The sequence below is a fragment of the Myotis yumanensis genome, unplaced genomic scaffold, assembly GCF_028538775.1.
Source record: "Myotis yumanensis isolate MYYU_CA2020_CCGP unplaced genomic scaffold, mMyoYum1.0.hap1 SCAF_6, whole genome shotgun sequence".
Lineage (NCBI taxonomy): Eukaryota > Metazoa > Chordata > Mammalia > Chiroptera > Vespertilionidae > Myotis > Myotis yumanensis.
This window is the reverse complement of record NW_027223757.1, coordinates 73,070,747-73,090,983: the sequence shown is the minus strand read 5'-3', so window position 1 is coordinate 73,090,983 and position 20,237 is coordinate 73,070,747. Positions and strand designations below refer to the sequence as shown.

The window sequence follows — 20,237 nt, the reverse complement described above, 5'->3', positions numbered from 1 at the left end:
TCCTGGAAATGTTTACATCCACATAGGGAGACTTCACACAAACAACTTCAGAGCAGTTAAAAAGCATCCTATCAACACAGGCCAAGCTGACTGCGTGCCAAGGACAAACTCCCCTGGCACTGTGAACGGAGAGCTGCTTCACAGATGGTCTGCACAGATGCTTGAACACAGTGAATAACTTGAACAGGGTCCGCCCTGGGTCACTGCAGTCTTTGTGATTCCAGTGCGATCATGAAAACAAAGCTTATAATTCAAGGAATTAGGCTTTACCGTTAATATTCACATTGTATGTTTCTTGAAAGAAAGTAGGCTATTTTGTTATAGACCCTAATACATATACAAAGTGAGACAACACATTCTTAATTAAGTTTATATATCTATAGTGTCTTTTATATTTCTATAATATCTTTGCCTCAAGGAGTTAGACCTGTTTTTAGGTAGTAGGACATTTTTAAAAAATATATTTTTATTGATTTCAGACAGGAAGGGAGAGGGAGAGATAGAAACATCATTGATAGAGAGAATTATTGATCGGCTACCTCCTGCACACCCCACATTGGGGATCAAGCCCACAATCCAGAGAATGTGCCCTGACCAGGAATCGAACCATGACCTCTGGTTCATAGGTCAAAGCTCAATCACTGAGCCACAGTGGCCAGGTAGTAGTAGCTAATGTTTTACTAAACCATGAATACATTTATCCCAGAGGTCAGGTATGTATTTTCAAATTCATAGTGAAATAGAGTAAGGACCTCTTGCTATACAAAAGGATCTAAAGTGACTTTATAGGATTTGACACCATAGGCACAGTCTTAACCACGGTCACCCTTGTGCAAACTACCCATGGTCCCTCCAACCACGGCCATCTGGTGAACTTCAAACATTTCCCCCACACCAAAATCAATTTGGCAAGGTCACCTCCAGAGACTCAAACCTTAAACCCTCAATTCAAAACTAAGGGACTATAAATTTATTTAAGATATTGTTACTATTATGTTTTAATTACTAATGTTTACCTCTATTTTCTCTGTATAATGGGGAGATGAGTACATTTTTTAAATGCCTATTTATTAATGGCTCGTCAAGTGCAATTTTTCTTGAACTTCTAAATAACAGAACTGCCTTGGTCAGGTAGCTCAGTTGGTTAGAGTGCCATCCCAATATGCTAAGGTTGCAGGTTCAATCTCTAGTCAGGGCACATAGTAGAAGAATCAGCCATTGAATGCATAAATAAGTGGAATAAAAAAATCAATGTTTCTCTTTCTCTGCCTCTCTCTCTAAAATCAATCAATAAATAACATTTAAAATAACAGAATTATTACAGCATTATTTACAAGTTAAATATCAAGTTAATCCTATTTAACCCCTGTAGTGCCACTGACCTTCAGTTCTACGGGATTATTGGGAAATGCTCTCTCAGACATTGTGGTCACATGGTGTCGAATCCACTGGATGAGGTAGTTCACCATATTCTGGTATTCAATCCATTTGACTTCAACATCCTAGAACAAGAAAATGACAGGAAAAGCCCATGGCTGTAGATAGTAAGATTCATATCTAACACAATTTAGTCAAAGGTCATTCTGTGTATTTACATATCTTTAAGCCGGCTAAATGGTTTACTTCTCACGCAGTCCTCATCCTTTCCATGCATCCCAATCCTTCCCACGTACACAGCTTTAAAACCATGCTATCCACAGTGGCCTGATGACTGCCAATTCTGATCCAGAGACAGGGCTGCCTGGGCACTGTGTGGAGAAGGGTTCTGAGGCAGCGCCCAAGCACAGCAGAAAAGACTTCCACAATCAACTTGCCAGGGGCTCAAGAAGGGGAAATGACAGCTTGCATAAGCCAAGTTGGTTGCCACTCTGTCAACCTTTTTAGATCTATGTCCCCTTTATGTATGAAACTCAAAAGAGCTATAAATTATGTAAGAAACCAGACAGGAATGAAAACTACAGGAAATATCTATGGTGAGATTACTCAAGTACTCATTTTGCAAACTTTTTTAAATGGAGAAAACTGGAAGGTTGTCAACTGCTATATTCAATTAAATATTTGATAAATTCTCATTATGTTCACAAAGCATTGTGCTAAGTGTCGTAATAAAAATATATTGCTTGAAGACATAATACCTATTATCAAAGTGTTACTGTCTAGATGGGGAGACAAGAGAGATTCATAATATGAACAGCTGAGCAAAATGAAAAGCAGTATTCAATTAAGTGTTGAAATAACTGGTAGTATATGCTAGGAGTTGAGATAAGAATCAGGTAAGCATCAGTGTGCCTAAAGTGGTCACTAAAAGCTCCTTGGGAAGAGGTTCTCAATCCCTGAGCAGTTCTCAAACTTCCAGTAATTGTTGGGGGGGGGGGGGGGGGGGGCGCGTAAGGAGGAAGAGAGGAGTGCATAAAAGACAGAGTCCCAAGTGAATCAAGACTCTGAAATAGGAATGCCCTGGCTACCAGCAAACAGTTTGTGTTGAGATGTCAGAGCTAAAAATGAAGAAAAGCTAAATTTATATATGCAGAATTTTGAATGTCAGAATATCTAGAATGGAGTTAATCGTGCAAGTCATATGTAGCCACTGAACATTTTCAAGCTAATTTGGTGACTGTGCAGAGTGGATGGGGGGAAAAAAGGAGAGATGGAAAACTGTAGGAAAGCTATCATCCTGGTTCTAAGAGTCAGGAATGGGGTGGAGATAGTGAGACAATAGAATAGCCACAAGAAACATTCTCAAGCAACAGTCAACACTGAGTCTTTGGAGAACTGCGTTAAATCAGAGGAGAGGATAAACATAAAAGCAAGTTATTTAGGGATCAAAAGAATAGATAAAGCTTTTGAGAGAAAGAACAAGAGGAAGAAAAGGGAAAATAAGTCTAAAAGCAGCAGCATACAAAGGTGAAGTAAAATATCAGGAAAGAGAGCACACCAAGATGAGCTCCTAAATCTTCAAAGTAAAATTTTTTTTAATGGTGTCTGCAAGGAGGAGGGAGAAAGGCCCAGGGTGAGGGGTGCTCACCCCCAAGTGCAGAATGTGTATAGGGTTTCCTGTCTCTTCCAGAAATGCATAAGCACTTGTTAGCATGACCACTAAAAAATGCACAATTGAATGGAATTGCAAACCTATGGAAAACTGTGGACTAATAAAGATCCATTTCAGAGACCTTGCCCTGCTTACAAAGGAGCTCTGTCAATTTGGCAAAATAAATCACCTTCCTCTGGGTCTCACTGCTAAATCAGAGAAGCAATACCGAGCCAACTTCTCTCATGGAATCATATGAGGTAATAAACGTCACTGAAAGTGACTTCAAACATGAGATATTCTATGGAAATACATCAAGTAGAGCAGCTGTAAAATAGCAAGTTAAAAAATTAGTACCTCCAAAATGCAGTGGTTTATAGCTACTATTTATCAAAAAAAGTAACTCTGCATAGCCTACTTTTTGATACTGAACAAGTGTTTTCTTGTTATATTTTAATTTTAATAATGGAATGATACCTTCCAAGTGCATGCAATATCAGTTTGATAAATAGCATATTAAAATCAACTTCTTTTAAAAATATTTTATATTTAAGATAAAAAGCACTATCAAAGAATTCGGTTAAGTAGACATTGCCGAATCAGAAGCTTCTAGAATGAAAAACAATCAATACTCACATTTGCACCGATGCCTTCACCACCTTCAGGGACTTTGGGAAATGCATCATAGAGAGATGACACATACGTAATTACGGATTTTTCATCAGGAGAAGAAACATCAACGTCTAAAAGCAGCAACACAAATTATTTCAAGAGGTTGACAGATTACTGTTGATCAAACCTTCAGGCCACATCTAGTCAAGGCAACAGCTCACCTTCAGGATCCAGGAGTCTGTTAACGCCAATTTTTTCTGCTACATAAAAAGCGTGCTCTAAATTTGCAAGGTTGCTTTGAACAGCAACAGTATTCATGTCTATCAGGTCCGGCCTAGGAAAAAATGCATTGTATTAATTACGTTTTCTCAGGTGCCTTTCTCAACATTATATTTACATGCATATCTATTCATATAGCAACTCCTGAAAATATTAATTCTAAGCCTGTGTTAAGGAGATTTTCACCAAACAATTGCTTGCTTATCTCAGAAATGTGTGGCAAAGGCAAGTGTAATGAGGAAAAAATATAAAAATTTGAACACACATAACTTTCGGTCAGATCTACAAATCCCAAATAATCAGTAAGAACGTCTGTCCCATTCAACCTATGCAAGTTCCACTACTCAACACCCTTCCAATACAGCCAGCATCTCTCAATGTTTCTCCCCAAACACAAAAGCTTATACTCAGCATGGCATCCCCCATCCATCCAGGATGTCCTTCCCTGTCACTGTCATCTTCTACAATCCTATTTGTCACTGCAAGCAGAGATCAAGCCCATCTCCTCAGTGGAGCCCTCACTCATCTTCCCAGCTCTCTGTTTTCTCTGCCTGTTCCCTGAACTCCTTATACGCCTTGGCCTGTACTAGTCAAGTTGGCACTTAGAACAATCATATACTTCCTTGCCCTGTTAATTCACTGTTTAATGTGCATGTACATCTTGTTTCTCCCAACTAGCCAACACCAAGGTGGAAAGAACCATATGTTAATACACATTTGTATTTGATTCTGCTGCTAAGATAAAGAGTGGCATATACTCGGTAGACATTCAATAAATACCTGCAGGTAAGTTGGTAAATGGTTGGTTAGTTAGTAATTTGAATCATAAATAGCTAAATAAGCACTAGTTTGTATCTTCACAAACATGCATGTCCACACACAACACACTCTCTCCTACCTCAGACTTCTCTTTCTAATCTGTAGGACTTACATGATACTCTAAACCAGCAGTCACCAACCTTTCGGACCTCACGGACAACCAGTGGCCCATGGACCACCGGTTGGCGACCGCTGCTCTAAACCACAAGGGTACCTAGCTTTATCTATACGAGATGAGAAAAGACTTTTAAAATACTCCTTAAATTAGGAGGCAAAATATGGCCAAAAGCCAACCAGGAAACTTTCATCTAAAAAATAAAGCATTAGTGTCCGGACAGTGTTGCTCAGTGGTTGAGCGTCAACCCATGAACCAAGAAGTCACCAGCTTGATTCCCAATCAGGGCACATGTCTGAGCTGTGGGCTCAATCCCCAGTAGGGGGGTGCAGGAGGCAGCCGATCGATGATGTTTCTCTCCCATCGATGTTTCTATCTCTCTATTCTTCTCCCTTCCTCTGTCTTTAAAAATCAATAAAAACATATTTTTTTAATTTTCTTTAAAAAAATCAATAAAGCATTAGCCCCGTCTGGTGTTGCTCAGTGGTTAGAGTGTTGGCCTGTGCATCAAAGGTTCACGATTCAATTCCTGGTCAAGGGCAAGTACCTGGGTTGCGGGTTAAATCCCCACCTACATGTGGGAGGCAACCAATTGATGTGTCTCTCTCACATTGAGGTTTCTCTCTCTCTCCCCTCCCTTCTCCCTCCCTTCCACTCTCTTTAAAAATTAAAGGGGGGCCCTAGCCGGCTTGGCTCAGTGGATAGAGCATCAGCCTATGGACTGAAGGGTCCAGGGTTCGATTCTGGCCAAGGGCATATGCCTGGGTTGCAGGCTCGATCCCCAGTAGGGCATGTGCAGTAGGCAGCTGATCAACAATTCTCTCTCATCGTTGATGTTTCTATCTCTCTCTCCTTCTCTCTTCCTCTCTGAAATCAATAAAGAAACATATTAAAAAATTAAATAAAAATTAAAGGGGGGGGAAATATCCTCAGGTAAGGATTAACAAAAAATAATAATAAATCGTTGAAAGAATGCAGAAATAAATGTGGAAACAGTAAAGCCTTCAAAAAGTGTGGCATCCAGTCCCAAAGTCACTGAGTTAGAACCTGTTTATCAACTTCTGAGAGAAGGCTCTCTACCCCACAGGCACTCTGGTTCCACACTTGAGGAGTGCAGAAAAGCGGGAGGGCTCAGAGGTGGAGTGGGACAAAGAAAATGCAAGTTATTTTGACTACTATTTGGAAGGCTGTTTACATGAGAAACTCTCTGAAATTATATCATTAATCTTAGGAAGGTAAACAGCAATTTGTACTCCTATTTTTATCTGATGAGAATGCAGACTTCCAAAGAAATCTAGTTATAGTGTTATAACTCTTTGAAGTGTTCATTACCTTGAACTACAGCTACCATTATCTACTACTTGTTTCCCAGGAAATTCTTTTGTGTTTCACATGCCACCAATTTGATCACTGAAAAGTGGCCTGGCATGTATTATAGAAACAATAAATCTCTGACACCAATAGAAGAATTAAATGACAAACTCTAGGAATAACATTTCGTAGACACGTAGAAACTTTTTTTCCCCGCACACAGACCCTTTTGAACAATCTGCCAACTTTAGGATTACTAAACAGATGTGTATAACAGTCTAGACAAAAACAAATACCTAAAGTTCAAAAAACTGTTTTGCTTCCATAAAGTTCACACATTTTGAAAAAAATGAAAACCAGCCTTTCTGAATTTGCCAAGTCCCCCAACAAGAAAGAGCATGTTGTTCTGCGAACCCTGCCATTAGCAAAGAACGGTGAACACTGAGTAATCCCCAACAGAATGAATCAAGTCACTGAAGAATCGAGTTTTTGAGTAAGAGAATAAAACATAAAACTCCCTCCTGAATGACACAGTCATTTCAGCACAAAAGCAGCTGTATAATACGTGAGTTTGGATAAAGCACCTCTTTATCATGATATTTAACACTTTAATGGAACAAAAACTGAACCGGCTTTCCTCCATTAAAAAATTAAGCAAAAAGTGAAAAAGGATAAAATTTTAAAACCACTATGAAAAAGTAAGTGCCTGAATATTTTCAAAATCCTATCCCTCCCCTAATCCTCCTCGAAGGGCTTCCATTCTGCTTCGCCTCTATCCAGCTGGAGCTGCCAGAAGAGGCTCGTGCTGTGACCTGTCTCCCTTCCTTCTTTCTTCATAGTCCCGCTGGGATAACGCAACCTTTACAAACTTCAGCTATTTTCCACATAAAGAAGATGGGTTTCATTGCACTGTGCAATCTCCTTTTTGTGTAGCATTAATAGGAAATTTCATTCCCACTTCAGGTTTGACTAACCAAAGACTACACTATACTGTCAGCATGGAGAAGGCAGCAACCATGTTCCTGAATGATAGTTTAGGCAGCTGAGCATGGACTATTCTGATTTCCTTAATTTCTGGAAACCTTTCAAAATCATGTAATATAACTCTCTGCTGCCTAAAATAATATATACTAGTTTTTTATGGAAAAGAGGCAATTCTCTTACTTTTGTCATTATTCTGTAATAATGCAATCTCCTCTGAATGACTCAATCATCATGGATTGCCATTTTTAAAAACATATATTTATATGCCACCTTTTTTCTATAAATTACTTAAAATAGCTTACAAAAAATGAAACTATAAAGAAAATAACATAAATTTTAAAATTGAATTATAAAACCAAAACAGGTCATAAGATGAATGGAACAGAATAACAGATCTCAGTGGGGTGTGAGGAGTGGGAGGGGACAGGAAGCGATTAACCAAAGAATACATATGTATAACCAATGGACAGATACCTAGTATGAGGAAGGCCTGGGGTGGGGCAGTGTTGAGTGGAGGGGGGCAAAATGGAGAAAATGGGAAACATCTGTAATACTGTCAGAAATAAAATAATAATAGTAATAAAATCTATATATATAAAAGCCTAAGCGACCGAACGACCGAATGACCAAACGACTGAACGACCAGTTGACTGGCTGCTATGATCAGCACTGATCACCAGGGGGCAGACACTCAATGCAGGAGCTGCCCTTTGGTGATCAGTGCGCCGCTCAGCTGACTGATGGGTACCAGAAACCGGGCTCATGGCTGACAAGCGCAGCTGCAGCAGCGCGAGCCTCTCCTGCCTCAATGGCAGCACTACCAAGTGGTGGCAGCAGGCACAGTGGGGCAAGGATGAGCAGGAGCGGTGCAGTGCCTGGCCTGGGCTCGAGCTCCTCCCAGGCCGCATGCTGCTTCGTGCACTACTACATCACCTGAGGGGTCCCGGATTGTGAGAAGGTGCAGGCTAGGCTGAGGGACCCCACTGGTGCACAAATCCATGCACCAGGCCTCTAGTAAATAAATAAAATGAGGCCAAAAAGAAGAAACCACTTATATGCATGGTTAGTGCCCTTAATTTGTTCCCAAAATATAGGACAAAAGGTTACCAAAAAATGGCTGTTGCAATATAAAATAATTTTGGATAAAAGTAATGCTTATCTTTCATACAACACATCTTTAAAAAGTATTCTTCTCGACAAAATAGATATATATACCCTCATGCACGCATATACACACACATGTACTTATCTACACATGCATCCATATGTGTACATGTATGTGGATACATGTATATGTAACATTAAGATATCCACACTGACAGATAACCATACTAGCAGAACATTAAAATTGCATAAGAACTTTTTTTTTGGTACAGATACTTCAAAGTAACTTTCTGTCCTCAAACATTCATTAATATATCAGCTCACATAAGTATTAGATACGATTCTGGGAGAAAATGCAACTATCTCTATATATAAAAGCCTAAGCGACCGAACAACCAGTCGACCAGTTGCTATGACACACACTGAGCACGGGGGAAAAGGCTCAACACAGCAGCTGCCCCCAGGTGGTCAGTGCACTCCCACAGCCAACCTCCTACAGCCAGCCAACCTCCCGCAGTCCCTCTCCCCAGCTGGCCAACCTCCCGCATTCCCTCCCCCTGGCCAGCCGCCCTCCTCCCTACCCCCCCCTCCCAAAATCGGCCCCAATCGCCGGCCAGGCCGAGGGACCTCAACCCATGCATGAATTCATGCACCGGGCCTCTAGTAGTTAATAATACTGTACTTCATATTTGAATGTTGCTGAGAGTAGATCCTAAAAGTTCTTATCACAAGAAAAAATTTTTTGTAGCTGTGTGTGATGATAGTTGTTAACTAGACTTATTGTGGTAGTCACTTTACAATATATACAAATATTGAATCATTATATTGTACACCTGAAACTAATATAATGTTATATGTCAATCAACCTCAATTTTTTTAAATACACAATATTATCAGATAATTGTTACAAGACAAACACAAAGCAGACATAAACACAAACGTGCCTACTGTCTTATGTCCTCACCATGAAACAGCAATCCCTTTCACTCTTTTCCAGTGTTGATTTTTATTGTTTAAATCTAGAGGAAAAGAGCATACTTAGGGTTGGGGTGGGGGGCCTTTCACGTCAGCCCGAGTCTGGACTGCATTGTAAATGATGAAGTCTAGACATGGTTTTTTAAATCAAAAGCGCTTCAACTCTGTGATTTGAGGTATCTGATCATCTGGAAGGGCAGGGGACACCAATTCTCTTTCTCAGTTAAACAAAGGACAATAAAAAGCAGAATGGTGGTGGCTAGGGGCTGGGGAAGGGGAAAATGGGCAGTTATTGTTGAGTGGATATACTGTCTCAGTTTTGCAAGATGAAAAGAGTTCTGGAAGTGGATGGTGGTGATAGTCACACACCAATGTGAATGCACTTAAAGCAACTTTATTGGAAAAAAAATGGTTAGGATGGTAAGTTTCACATTATGTGTATTTTATCACAGTGTTTAAAAAAATTTAAGACAATTTTTACATATTTGAGAGTAAAGGCTATATTGACATGGAAAAAGTAAAATATATTGACATGGAAAAAGGATGTGATTCAAGTGTCCTTTGATTTAGACCTACCTTGCTCTCTGTTTAACTTAGAACGCTAATCCAGAAATTTGTGTCTCAGTTACCTTCCAAAAAAATGAAAATTGGGAGTTCCAAGAATCATTTAGAATTCCAATTACCCCCCAAGGAGCAACTGGAAATGTGTTAGGGCAGAGGAAGGGCATTTGGGGCTGCTGCTGCTGCCATAAGGTTTGAAGAACCTAACTGATTTGAACCCAAGGGCTCAAGAGAGGATTCATGTGAAAGTACTTGAGAAATGAAGTATAAGGAGCAATGTAGGCAGGTTATAAAAAACCGTCTATTGGCATATAAACAATGTAAAGAAAATACAGCCAGAGAAGGCAGAACTTGGTGCTTTGGTTGCCAATTACAAATAATTCTTCCCAGTCAACAAACTAGCAAGTTTATTCATTTTCGTAATATTTAACAAGCATCTACCACGTGCCTGGGTGTGATGCACGTAGAACATAGGCACTGTGTATACAGAGAGCTCAAAACTCCAAAGCAAGTTCAGGAGTAAACTAGGAGAAAACCCAGTGGAGAGAACCCAGATAGAGGGTAAAGGCATGCATGTGCTCTGTGCCTGGAGGGAGCATGAGTATAAGGAGAGCAGTGCAGGGGTGAGGAGCAGCAGCAAGGGGACAGGTGAGCCATAAGGCTGGGTGGGCAACAGGGGCCAAGATGATGCAGAATCTCATGAACTGCAAAGATTTTGAATATTATTACGAGAACTATAGAAAACCATTAAAATGCATCAAGGGCCCTAGATGGCATGGCTCAGTGGATAGAGCATTGGCCTGCAGACCAAAGGATCCCAGGTTCGATTCCAGTCAAGGGCACATACCTTGGTTGCAGGCTCTTCCCCAGCCCGGGCCCTGGTCAGGCTCGTGCAGCAGGCAACCAATCGATGTGTTTCTCTCACATCGATGTTTCTCTCTGTCTTTCCCTCTCTTCCACTCTCTCTCTAAAAATCAATGGAAAAAGATCCTCGGGTGAGGATTAACAAAAATTTTTTTTACAAAAAGCATCAAGGAAGGTTATAAGAGATAAAATTATCAGATCTGAGGTCCGACAGAGAAGCAATTTAAAGTGGTGAAAGCATTCCCACAGAATCCGGGCAGGGGACCATGGTGACTTGCAAAAGAATGTGGTAGCAGTGGGGACAAGGCTGGGACTTATTAAGAAGGTCAAATCCACAGAAGGTAGTATTATAACACTGGTTATAACAACAAGGGGTATATGCATGACAGTCAACACAGAGAAAGTTGAAGGGGCAACCTAGGAAAACTCTGCACTGGCCTCATGGGAAAGAGGTGGTCTGCAGAGAGAACTGAGCAGGAGCAGTCCACAAAACAGGAGGGAAAAACCGGCGAGTTTAGTTCTATAAAGCTTTAAAAAAAAAAAGAGTATTTTAAGAAGAAAAGACTAGTTAAGAGAATCAAACACTGAGAAGAAAGATGAGGTCTGAAAATTGTCCACAGGATTTAGCCACACAAAAGTCACTCTAGAAGTCATGAGCTTAAGAGTGTTTTTGGTGGGTTATAGTGCCAGAAACCAGGTTAGCATGGGTTGAGGAATAAGTATGGAGCAAAGAAATAAAAATGGAATATATAGACAAGTCTGGCTTTAAGAAAAGGAGTAACATAAGGCAGTTACTGTTTGTTATTTTGTTAACAAAGAGGTTCCAAATGAGCTTGAAGTCCAATGGAAAGATCTGTTTAGAGAGAAAAATGTAATATAATGAGAAGAAGGTTTGGGGAGCAATGGTTGAGATGGGATCCAGAACATGGGAGTTGGGGGACAGGTCTTGCATAGGTGGAGAGAGGCCTGCTCATTAACAGGGGCCAGGATGGATGCAAATGAAGCGAGGTTTGTCCCTTGGTAGCAAAAATAAATACATCAAGCAGGTCAAACTCACAGGCCGCATGCCTTGTTCATTTGGCCCATGTTAGCCTTTGAGATTGACAGGCTTGCTTTACATGGATGGGTTCAGTGTCTCTGAGGGAATTGAGATTATCAGTGAACAATGAGAGAAGATTATCAGTCATCAAAAGTGAGGTGAGGGACAAAAAGGTGAATTAAGACGGATGGAAAAAGACTGCTTGGTCAGAACCACTTGAGGCTGGTAACCATGAAGTTATAGTGACACCCATCTACCCTCAAGTCTATCATTCTCGGAGTGCTTCACTGTGTGGGGACATACACACACAAAGCAGACAGCTGGACTCACAAGGGGCCAGGCTTTCCCGGGAAATGAGTATGCTCCTCAGCAGCTTGCAAGAAACGGCAAAGGATTCTGTAGAAGTTAAACACACACACACAGCACTCCCTTTACCTAGAGATCAGTCTTAGGACACCTTCAACTCCAGAACACAACTCACCAACTCACACACAGATACATGAAGCCACATATGTCACTTAACATCTGCCCTTCAGTAAATCACACGATAAAAATATTCATGAAATTTGCCTCACTTATGCTATGATGGCAGAGCGGTTGCCATAACAAATTCCTGAAGATGACTGTTTGAATTAAATCATGTTTGGGCTTAGCATAATCTGACTGTTCTTATTGGTGCAAAAAGCATCTCACCTCCCCACCCCACCCATGGGGGAAAAAGGACTTGTAATATAGTCCTCCCTTCGCCCCCCCCCCCCCGCACCCCCCTCGAAATAAATATGAACACGGAGGAGACCCACCCACAGTTGCGTAACTGGGTGTAGGCATTCCTTTATGCTCATATTTGGGCACATGTTGTTGAAAGAAACACAGCCAAGGACTCCAAGGTGGCCACAAGCTATGAAGGTAATTTTCCTTTTTCTCAAAACTAGATGCTTGAGTTTATTTCAAATATTCTTCCCATTTTTTTTCTGAAACTCCCTACTAACAACAGGGAGAAAGCAAAGAATGAGCAACTATTATTTATAGCAAGCTTTATTAGTACTTCAAGATTGAAATCTCACAACCTCAGAAATTAAAAGATACTTAATAAACTATGACTCACTTTGCAAACAATCAACTCCATAATGGCCTCATAGACTTCAGTAAGTACAGATAATAGCACTGATTTTGACAGTGTAGGTACTCCTTCATTACACACTTCCTAAACCTCTGGCATTGTGATAGGCACTCTCATATGTTAGCGTAAGACAGCCCCTACTGCTGATATTCAGGTAAAATGATGAGATCACTCCCAATTTGCCAACTTAATTTGCCCTTTACCCCTGTAGACTCTTAATGCATACATGTTTAGACTAATAGCTTGCATTCCATACACAGAGAAACATAGGTCTACAATTTCAGCTCTAGCACATATTTTAAAAGCAGAAGAAAAATCAAAGGGTAAATTAAAATTGCTAGAATGCAATTAACAAATAAAGTAAGGAATTGATTCTTTCTTAAAGGCATCATGGAAGGGAAATAGTATTGAAGGCATATATATATCAATACGACTCTTGGCAGACAGTTCAAACATATGTCTTTAAATTGACCCAGCAATTCTACTTCTAGGACTTTATCCTACAGACACATTCTCACATCTGCACAAGACACATACAAAGTCCAATACAACATTTTTAAATAGCAAACAACATAATGGCCATCAATAAGGTGCTATTAAATAAAGTATGTTACATCCATATAATGGAACACTATGCAGTATTTAAAAGAATAAAGTAAATCTATTTGCTCTGATATGGAAAGATGTGTAAAATAAATTAAGGGGGGGAGGAAGAATAATGTAAAAAACATATACTATGCTTTCATTTATGTTTTAGAAAAGATTATACATTTTTTTAAGATTGTGTGCTTATGTAAACTATACCTCAATAAAATTGACCTTCCCACCCAAAAAAAAAAATAGGTATTTGTATATGCATAGAAAATTTCTGAAAGAATGTGGAAGAAATTTCACAGTAATTGCCTCAGGAATCTGGGGGGAGGGGAAATCACATTTCTGTACATACCCTTTTACTCTACTTAAGGTATTTTCAGTTGGTTGGTATTTTTTTTAAGTCACAGATATAAGAAAGAGTAGAACTGTGGAAACTGCCAACAAAACTGACCAGGCTTTCATGGTGAGGACAGCCAGGTGAGCTATATTCCTATTAATTGTAGGGTCACTTGTTCAGTTTTCTGACTCAAAAAAATGGAATTAGGAGAATGTTACTATTCCTTACCTCATATCTATAAGGAACTATTTCATATAATAATAGAAGAATTAGTATTATAAAGAATTTCTATAAATTAAACTCAGCAAGAGGGCCAGAAACACAGAAAGAAGGTAATATAAATAGATGTCTGTCCTATATGCCAAATTATATCTACAAATGTACAGATACATTAAAAATAGTCACCGGATGTGGCCACAAACTTATACACCTGACTTGGATGCAGACGCACCACAAGCAGTGCAGGTGAGCTCTCTAAGGATTTAAAATTGTGATACTGGTTAGAAGTCAACCATTTATGCTCTCAGAGTTCAACATTTTTGAGTTAATTTGGTAAGGTAAGTAAGCAATGTGATTTTGCCTCACAAACTGAAATACTTGTGACTTTTTAAAAATTCATCATCTACAAGACTCTGTGCCTAGCCCATGGCCACACAAACCAGAGCCCAACCTGTGTGTGTGTACACACACACACACACACACACACACACACACACACACACACTGGGTTCTGCAGCCTGAGGGATAAGAATCCTCTAGTCAACAACAAGAGTCCAACTTCCTATGGGAATATTTCAAACCCTAAAGGGACCTGCTCCCTGTATAAAACCAGTCCACTCCAGTTTAGCTTGTAAGGCGTGGCTGAATCCAAGCATGTGGCTGAATCACAGGCCTCCGGGTCAGACTATTAAACAAGATTCTGACCACAGCCTTATAGTCTAACCTTCCCAATTACAGCATCTTTAAACATTTAAAATAATGAAATATGATGGTCCCATTAAATTCTAATTCAAAAGGCAAACAATGAACAAAATAATTGCTACCTTCCCAACTACACACTCAGACAAGTGAAAAATCCCTAGCTGCCTAATTAGAAAATATCCAAATGGCATGCTCCTGAATACAACCTATTTCAAAAATGTGAAGTCTTCCTTGGGTAATATATTTAAAAACATGCTTATGAAAAGAATGCCAGAGCCCTTAAGAGGAGAATTAATTAAATGAATGGGATAATTAAAAACAAGAATAGGACAAGCAGGAACTAGTAAACAGAAATAATCTCTCTTCAAAACACTCCCCCCACCCCCAGGCATTTTAGTCTTGACACACTTAGATCTTTCCATATCGCCACCTTAGGTTCATTGGGCCCTACTGCACACTTTGTACTACACCTTCTGGCCTGTGGGCCGCATTCATGTTCATGCCTGCTCAGGCAAACATGTTTTCACACTGAGAGATGCTGGGTGCTGCTGTTGCGGAACTTGGCTTTCATCAATGATACCCACTTGGAGAGACTGATAAAGTAAGACAAGTCAGGAGCTGAACTTCAAGCCTGAAAACAGAGCTTTACTTCTCTCAGGAAAAAAAGGTCAATTTTCCTGATGCCAGAGCACACTTAAGCACACAAGAGCACAGAACTATCCGTTGAACCCTCTGCTTATAACCCCTACTTCTGAAGAATGTGGACTACTGTGGAATTTTATTCTCTCTCTCTCTCTCTCTTAAATCTTGGTAACTCATTAATCTACGAGTGTTTAGGAAATACTCCTAAATCCCTAGGCTATTGGTTCTCAGTTAATTCTACTTCATCCTCTCTTGCTTTTAAGCTACTTACTTATCAAATGCTTTTGTGACATCCTTTTGATATAAGCCCGTCAAATCCAGTCTTTCTTGTTATTCTTCTGACCGAAAATCAAGGCCAGGGGCAATAGTGAGCCTAAGATCTCTTACTAGTGTGGTTTTTAGTGAAAAAAACATTAACATGCTTGAAAGAAATTTTAAACTATACAAACAAGAGAAACTAGTACAGATATATGGTATTTTTATTATTTTAACCCTTTCCATTAAAAACTAAACATTCCTAGAAGAAATCAGGAACAGAATTTCCTAAGACAACTAATAGAGCAACATAATGTATGTGTCAATGACCTTTTTAAATAGAACTTATACAACTATCTCTTGTAATGTTTTCCACTAAACCGTATTAGTTTATCATCTTATTACCCACTGTGTAATCCAGTCTCTTCATTCTCTTTAGGACAGTATGACCTACTAAAACTACAGAACAGTTCAGTTGTGATTTTGCTCTTATGTATGCTAAGTGTTCCCTTATAACAACTTTCCTTTTCTGTGAACTGCCTGAAGCTATCCTTTCCACATTTCTTACTGGTTTCTTGGTCATTTTACTTATTTGCAAAAGCACTTTTAGTAGCATTTTACCTCTGATATAAATTGCAAAAATTTCTTCCAATGAATAAATAAAAATAAAAGGTAGGTGATATTAAGCATGTTATTTACCTTAGGAGCCTCTGCTTATATAACTTGCTAATTTAATAAATGGATGAAATGGAAATAGTGCCATCTATTTCACAGGCAGGACTGCGATCGTTTTATAAGCTACCACATAAAAAAACACAGCTCAGCTAGCCAGAAACTGATATGTGGTCAATATTCTGCACATATTTCTGGGGTACCTACTATGTAACAGTTACTTTCTTTTTACCTTCATGAGTCATTTCTATTGTATAACATCTATAAATTAGTTGCATTATATAAATTTCTCTTCGTTTTTATTTCACATAATTGTTCTTTCAAAAAATAGAAATATTAGAAAATTAATTTTTCTATGGAATATTTTAGAATAACTATATTATAAGTGTACTACTCACTGGGGTTGACATTCTTTCTACTTTGAAAAATCATATTCTAGGTGGGAGCAAAAAAAATATGCTAGAAAATCCAAATTAATATATGTGATTAATAACTTTTGACAATATGTACATTAATATGAAATCTGAAGGATGTTATTACTCTGTTCCCATTTCAGATCAATATTTCTAAATCTTTAGAACATATGTAGACAGAAATCTGACTAAATTACTATTTACAAATAATACCAGTTTGCTTTTAGATGGCAAATATTATCTATTTTCCTTCTAATCTCCAGATAAATCTTTCATATTCTATCTAGGGCACACAGACTTGCTGTATGAGGCATTATAATCCCTTTCTATCCACTGAATCATGAGGTTCTTTCCTGCTAAGTCCTCACTCCCTTTTAAGATCTTTCTCAACAAAGTATTCCATGCAGTTAGACTTGATAACTGAGTAGAAACAAAACCCATGTACCGGAAGTCAAATAAAATACATATTAATCATAAAACATTTAATCTAAAAACAATACCCAAAAAGTCCAATAAGTGGATATGTTTCTATAGCAAATCCAAATACATCACAGAACTTATGGGAATAATTATCAATTTAAAGCAACTGTTAAATAATGCACTATTCTCTAAGTGTGAATATTATTGTCCAATATCCAAATATCTGCTTATAGTGATTTTTCAATTCTTTACAACTTTGTCTCTTTTGTCATTAGAGTAAATCAAGACATTCAACCATTCAACAGTGAAAACTGTGTAGTTCAACGCATCCATTTAATTCTTACACATGCCGGAAGAAAATTACGCAATTGTTTTTCAAGTAAAAAGTAAGGCCCAAGGACTTTAATTAAAATCAGTTCTCCAGATGAAAAATTCCTTGTAGTGAAAAAAAAAACCACAGTAATATTTTATGAGGCACGGGGTAACTAAACTAAACTTCAGCAACAAAGAACTCTTGTAAGCTGTTAGACCTAATTATTTTAATCAATAATTCTAACAAAGGAAAACAAAACAAACTAGGAAACCAAAGTTCAAAGTTAAACAATTTTCTAAAATGATCACACTGCCAAAATAAAAGTTCAAAATAAATAATAGTAATTCTCTCTTTAAGCAATATAAGCTCTATAACATTAAACTTCCCTGGGAAATTTTAGGATCTTGGACATATACATTGACTTACTTAAGTACTTAGGAGAAAAATGCACAGCATGCCCATACCAGTTTGTACTTATAATCCTTCGTAAGTATTATAGAGACAATGCCTGGAGACCATTGTTTTTAAGAGTCTATTATTTTAGGACAACTAGCTCCTAAATGTGTCACTTCTACCTCAAAGGCTTCAACGAAGAGAGCAGAGCACACCCTCAAAAATGCATCATGACATAAATCCTTTAAGTACAGCAATCCAAATATTTTTATTCAAAAATCCAGATCTTATCATCCCACGAATACACAGGCCTCGGATAGCCTCACGTTTTAAGTCACATGGGAAGTGCGGTGTGATAACCACAGCATCTGAAAACACTCAACCCTCTTGTCGTTGTGACTCAAGAAGATCTGGCATTTTATTTGGGGCAAGTGTAGGCAAGTTGATCCTGGTTTTTCTTTTTAGTTCATGAAATGCTGTTCCATAAAGGAAGCAGACTATTGTAGTGCTTAAAAGGGGCTACTGGGTGTGGATATATAGGAGATTCAGATATTAAAATTTCCAACAGAAAAAAAGGGAGAAAGAAGAAGGGGAGTGAAAGGAAAGGAAGAAAGGGAAAAGGGAAGGGAGGCGGAGAATAGGATTTCAAGTCAAACAGACCAGGGAGAATCTTAGCTCTGCAACTTATTAGCAGTGGGGCCTTGTTGAGGTCCCTCATCTGTAAAAGTGAGATAATAACAGTTCCTGTGGGGAGATTTGCATGAGATAACATGGAAAGCACTTACAGAATACCTAACCCATAGAAAGTTATTCAAACATTAACTGTTCAATGTAATTATTATTTTTATTGTAATCAAATGTTTGTCAGTTTCATGAGTTATAGCTTAGGCTTATTCTATTTAGGAAAATATTCAGTTCTTCAACAACATGATATAACCTTTTAAAAACTAAGAAAAATAACTGAGATCAAGAGATACGTAGTTTTGCTGAAACTGGTTTGGCTCAGTGGATAGAGCGTCAGCCTGCGGACTGAAAGGTCCCAGGTTCGGTTCCGGTCAAGGGCATGTACCTGGGTTGCGGGCACATCCCCAGTGGGAGATGTGCAGGAGGCAGCTGATCGATGTTTCTCTCTCATCGATGTTTCTAACTCTCTATCTCTCTCCCTTCCTCTCTGTAAAAAATCAATAAAATATATATATATATAAAAGAGAGATACGTAGTTTTTAATCAATAGTTTTCTAGGGATTTTGGTTCTTATAAGGTAACTAGAGGCCTGGTGTACGACATTCATGCACTGGGCAGGGGGGAGGGGGTGTTCAGCCCAGCCTGCACCCTCTTGCAGTCTGGGACCCCTCGGGGTCCTCAGCGCTGCCATGGAGGTGGGAGAGGCTCCTGCCACCAACACTGTACTCGCCAGCCGTGAGCCCAGCTTCTGGCTGAACGGCACTCCCGCTGTGGGAGAACCCTGACCACCAGGGGGCAGCTCCTGCATCTAGCGTCTGCCCCCTGGTGGTCAGTGCGTGCCATAGTGACCAGTTGTTCCGCCATTCGGTCGATTTGCATATTAGGGTTTTATTATATAATATAAGCATGAACTCAAGAGCCAGAGTGCCTGGGTCTGAATCCCAAGTTGGCCGCTTGCTGGCTGTGTGACTTTTAGCAAGGGTTACTCTGTGTCTCAGTTTCTTTCTGTTAACTGGGGGTGACAACATTCCCTTAGGGCTGTGGTGAGGTTTAAATGAATTAATATATGTAAACTGCTTAGGATAGAGCCTGGGACTTAGTAAGTGCTAGGTAAGTGTTAACTTGGACTTAGCTGTTACTAATTCTCAGCAGAAAAATGTTTTTACCATCCCTAAATTGGCCACTGTTAAACCGAGCTACTCACTAGAGTAACTAGACTAGGAGACTATAATTTGGAAATTTGTGAGCTCTAAGCCTGAACTAAACCTTTGTCTTATTATTACTCATCAGTTCTCTATATACACAAACTTGGTCACCTACCTATAAATTCTACATATCAGAGCTCACTATCTGCTAGATTACTGGCACAAACCAAAGACATATTACAGCTATGTAATATGTGCCTGCGTGTGCACACCAAGCTTAGAGGGGAGATCTCTGAGTGGTGGGAATGTCATGTTTTTACGTTTACTCGTCTGTATTTTCTAACTTTCTGCCACACACCTATATTGCTTCTGTAATAATAAAAGGTTATTTTTAAATGTGGAAATGAAAGAAACTCATATTTCTCTAAGGAAAAAAGTCCCACAGATTCCATACCTGTATTTATGAATGATGGCATTAAACAGCTTTCCATCTCTCCAGCAGGTAGTGAAATTTTCGCACCGTATGCCAGCATAACCCTCTGTTGCCTGCTGTGTCCAGAGCAGCAATCTCTCTTTCGCAGACATATCCTCTGACTCTCCAGTAACATGGATATCAGATATCTAAACACAATGGAAA

The 20,237-nt window shown here is 39.1% G+C and overlaps 1 protein-coding gene across 19 annotated transcripts in view; it reads right to left on the bottom strand.

Annotated features, from left to right (window-relative positions):
• The window catches only part of DST (dystonin), a 432,285-nt gene that overhangs the window by 173,877 nt on the left and 238,171 nt on the right, over positions 1-20,237 (bottom strand). For all 19 annotated transcript variants that reach the window (XM_070418341.1, XM_070418345.1, XM_070418343.1 and 16 more), the window contains 4 exons: positions 20,055-20,221; positions 3,862-3,974; positions 3,665-3,771; positions 1,383-1,502 (listed from right to left, as the gene is read on the bottom strand). In XM_070418341.1, coding sequence (XP_070274442.1) covers positions 1,383-1,502; positions 3,665-3,771; positions 3,862-3,974; positions 20,055-20,221 — 507 coding nt within the window. The remainder of the gene's footprint in view (positions 1-1,382; positions 1,503-3,664; positions 3,772-3,861; positions 3,975-20,054; positions 20,222-20,237) is intronic.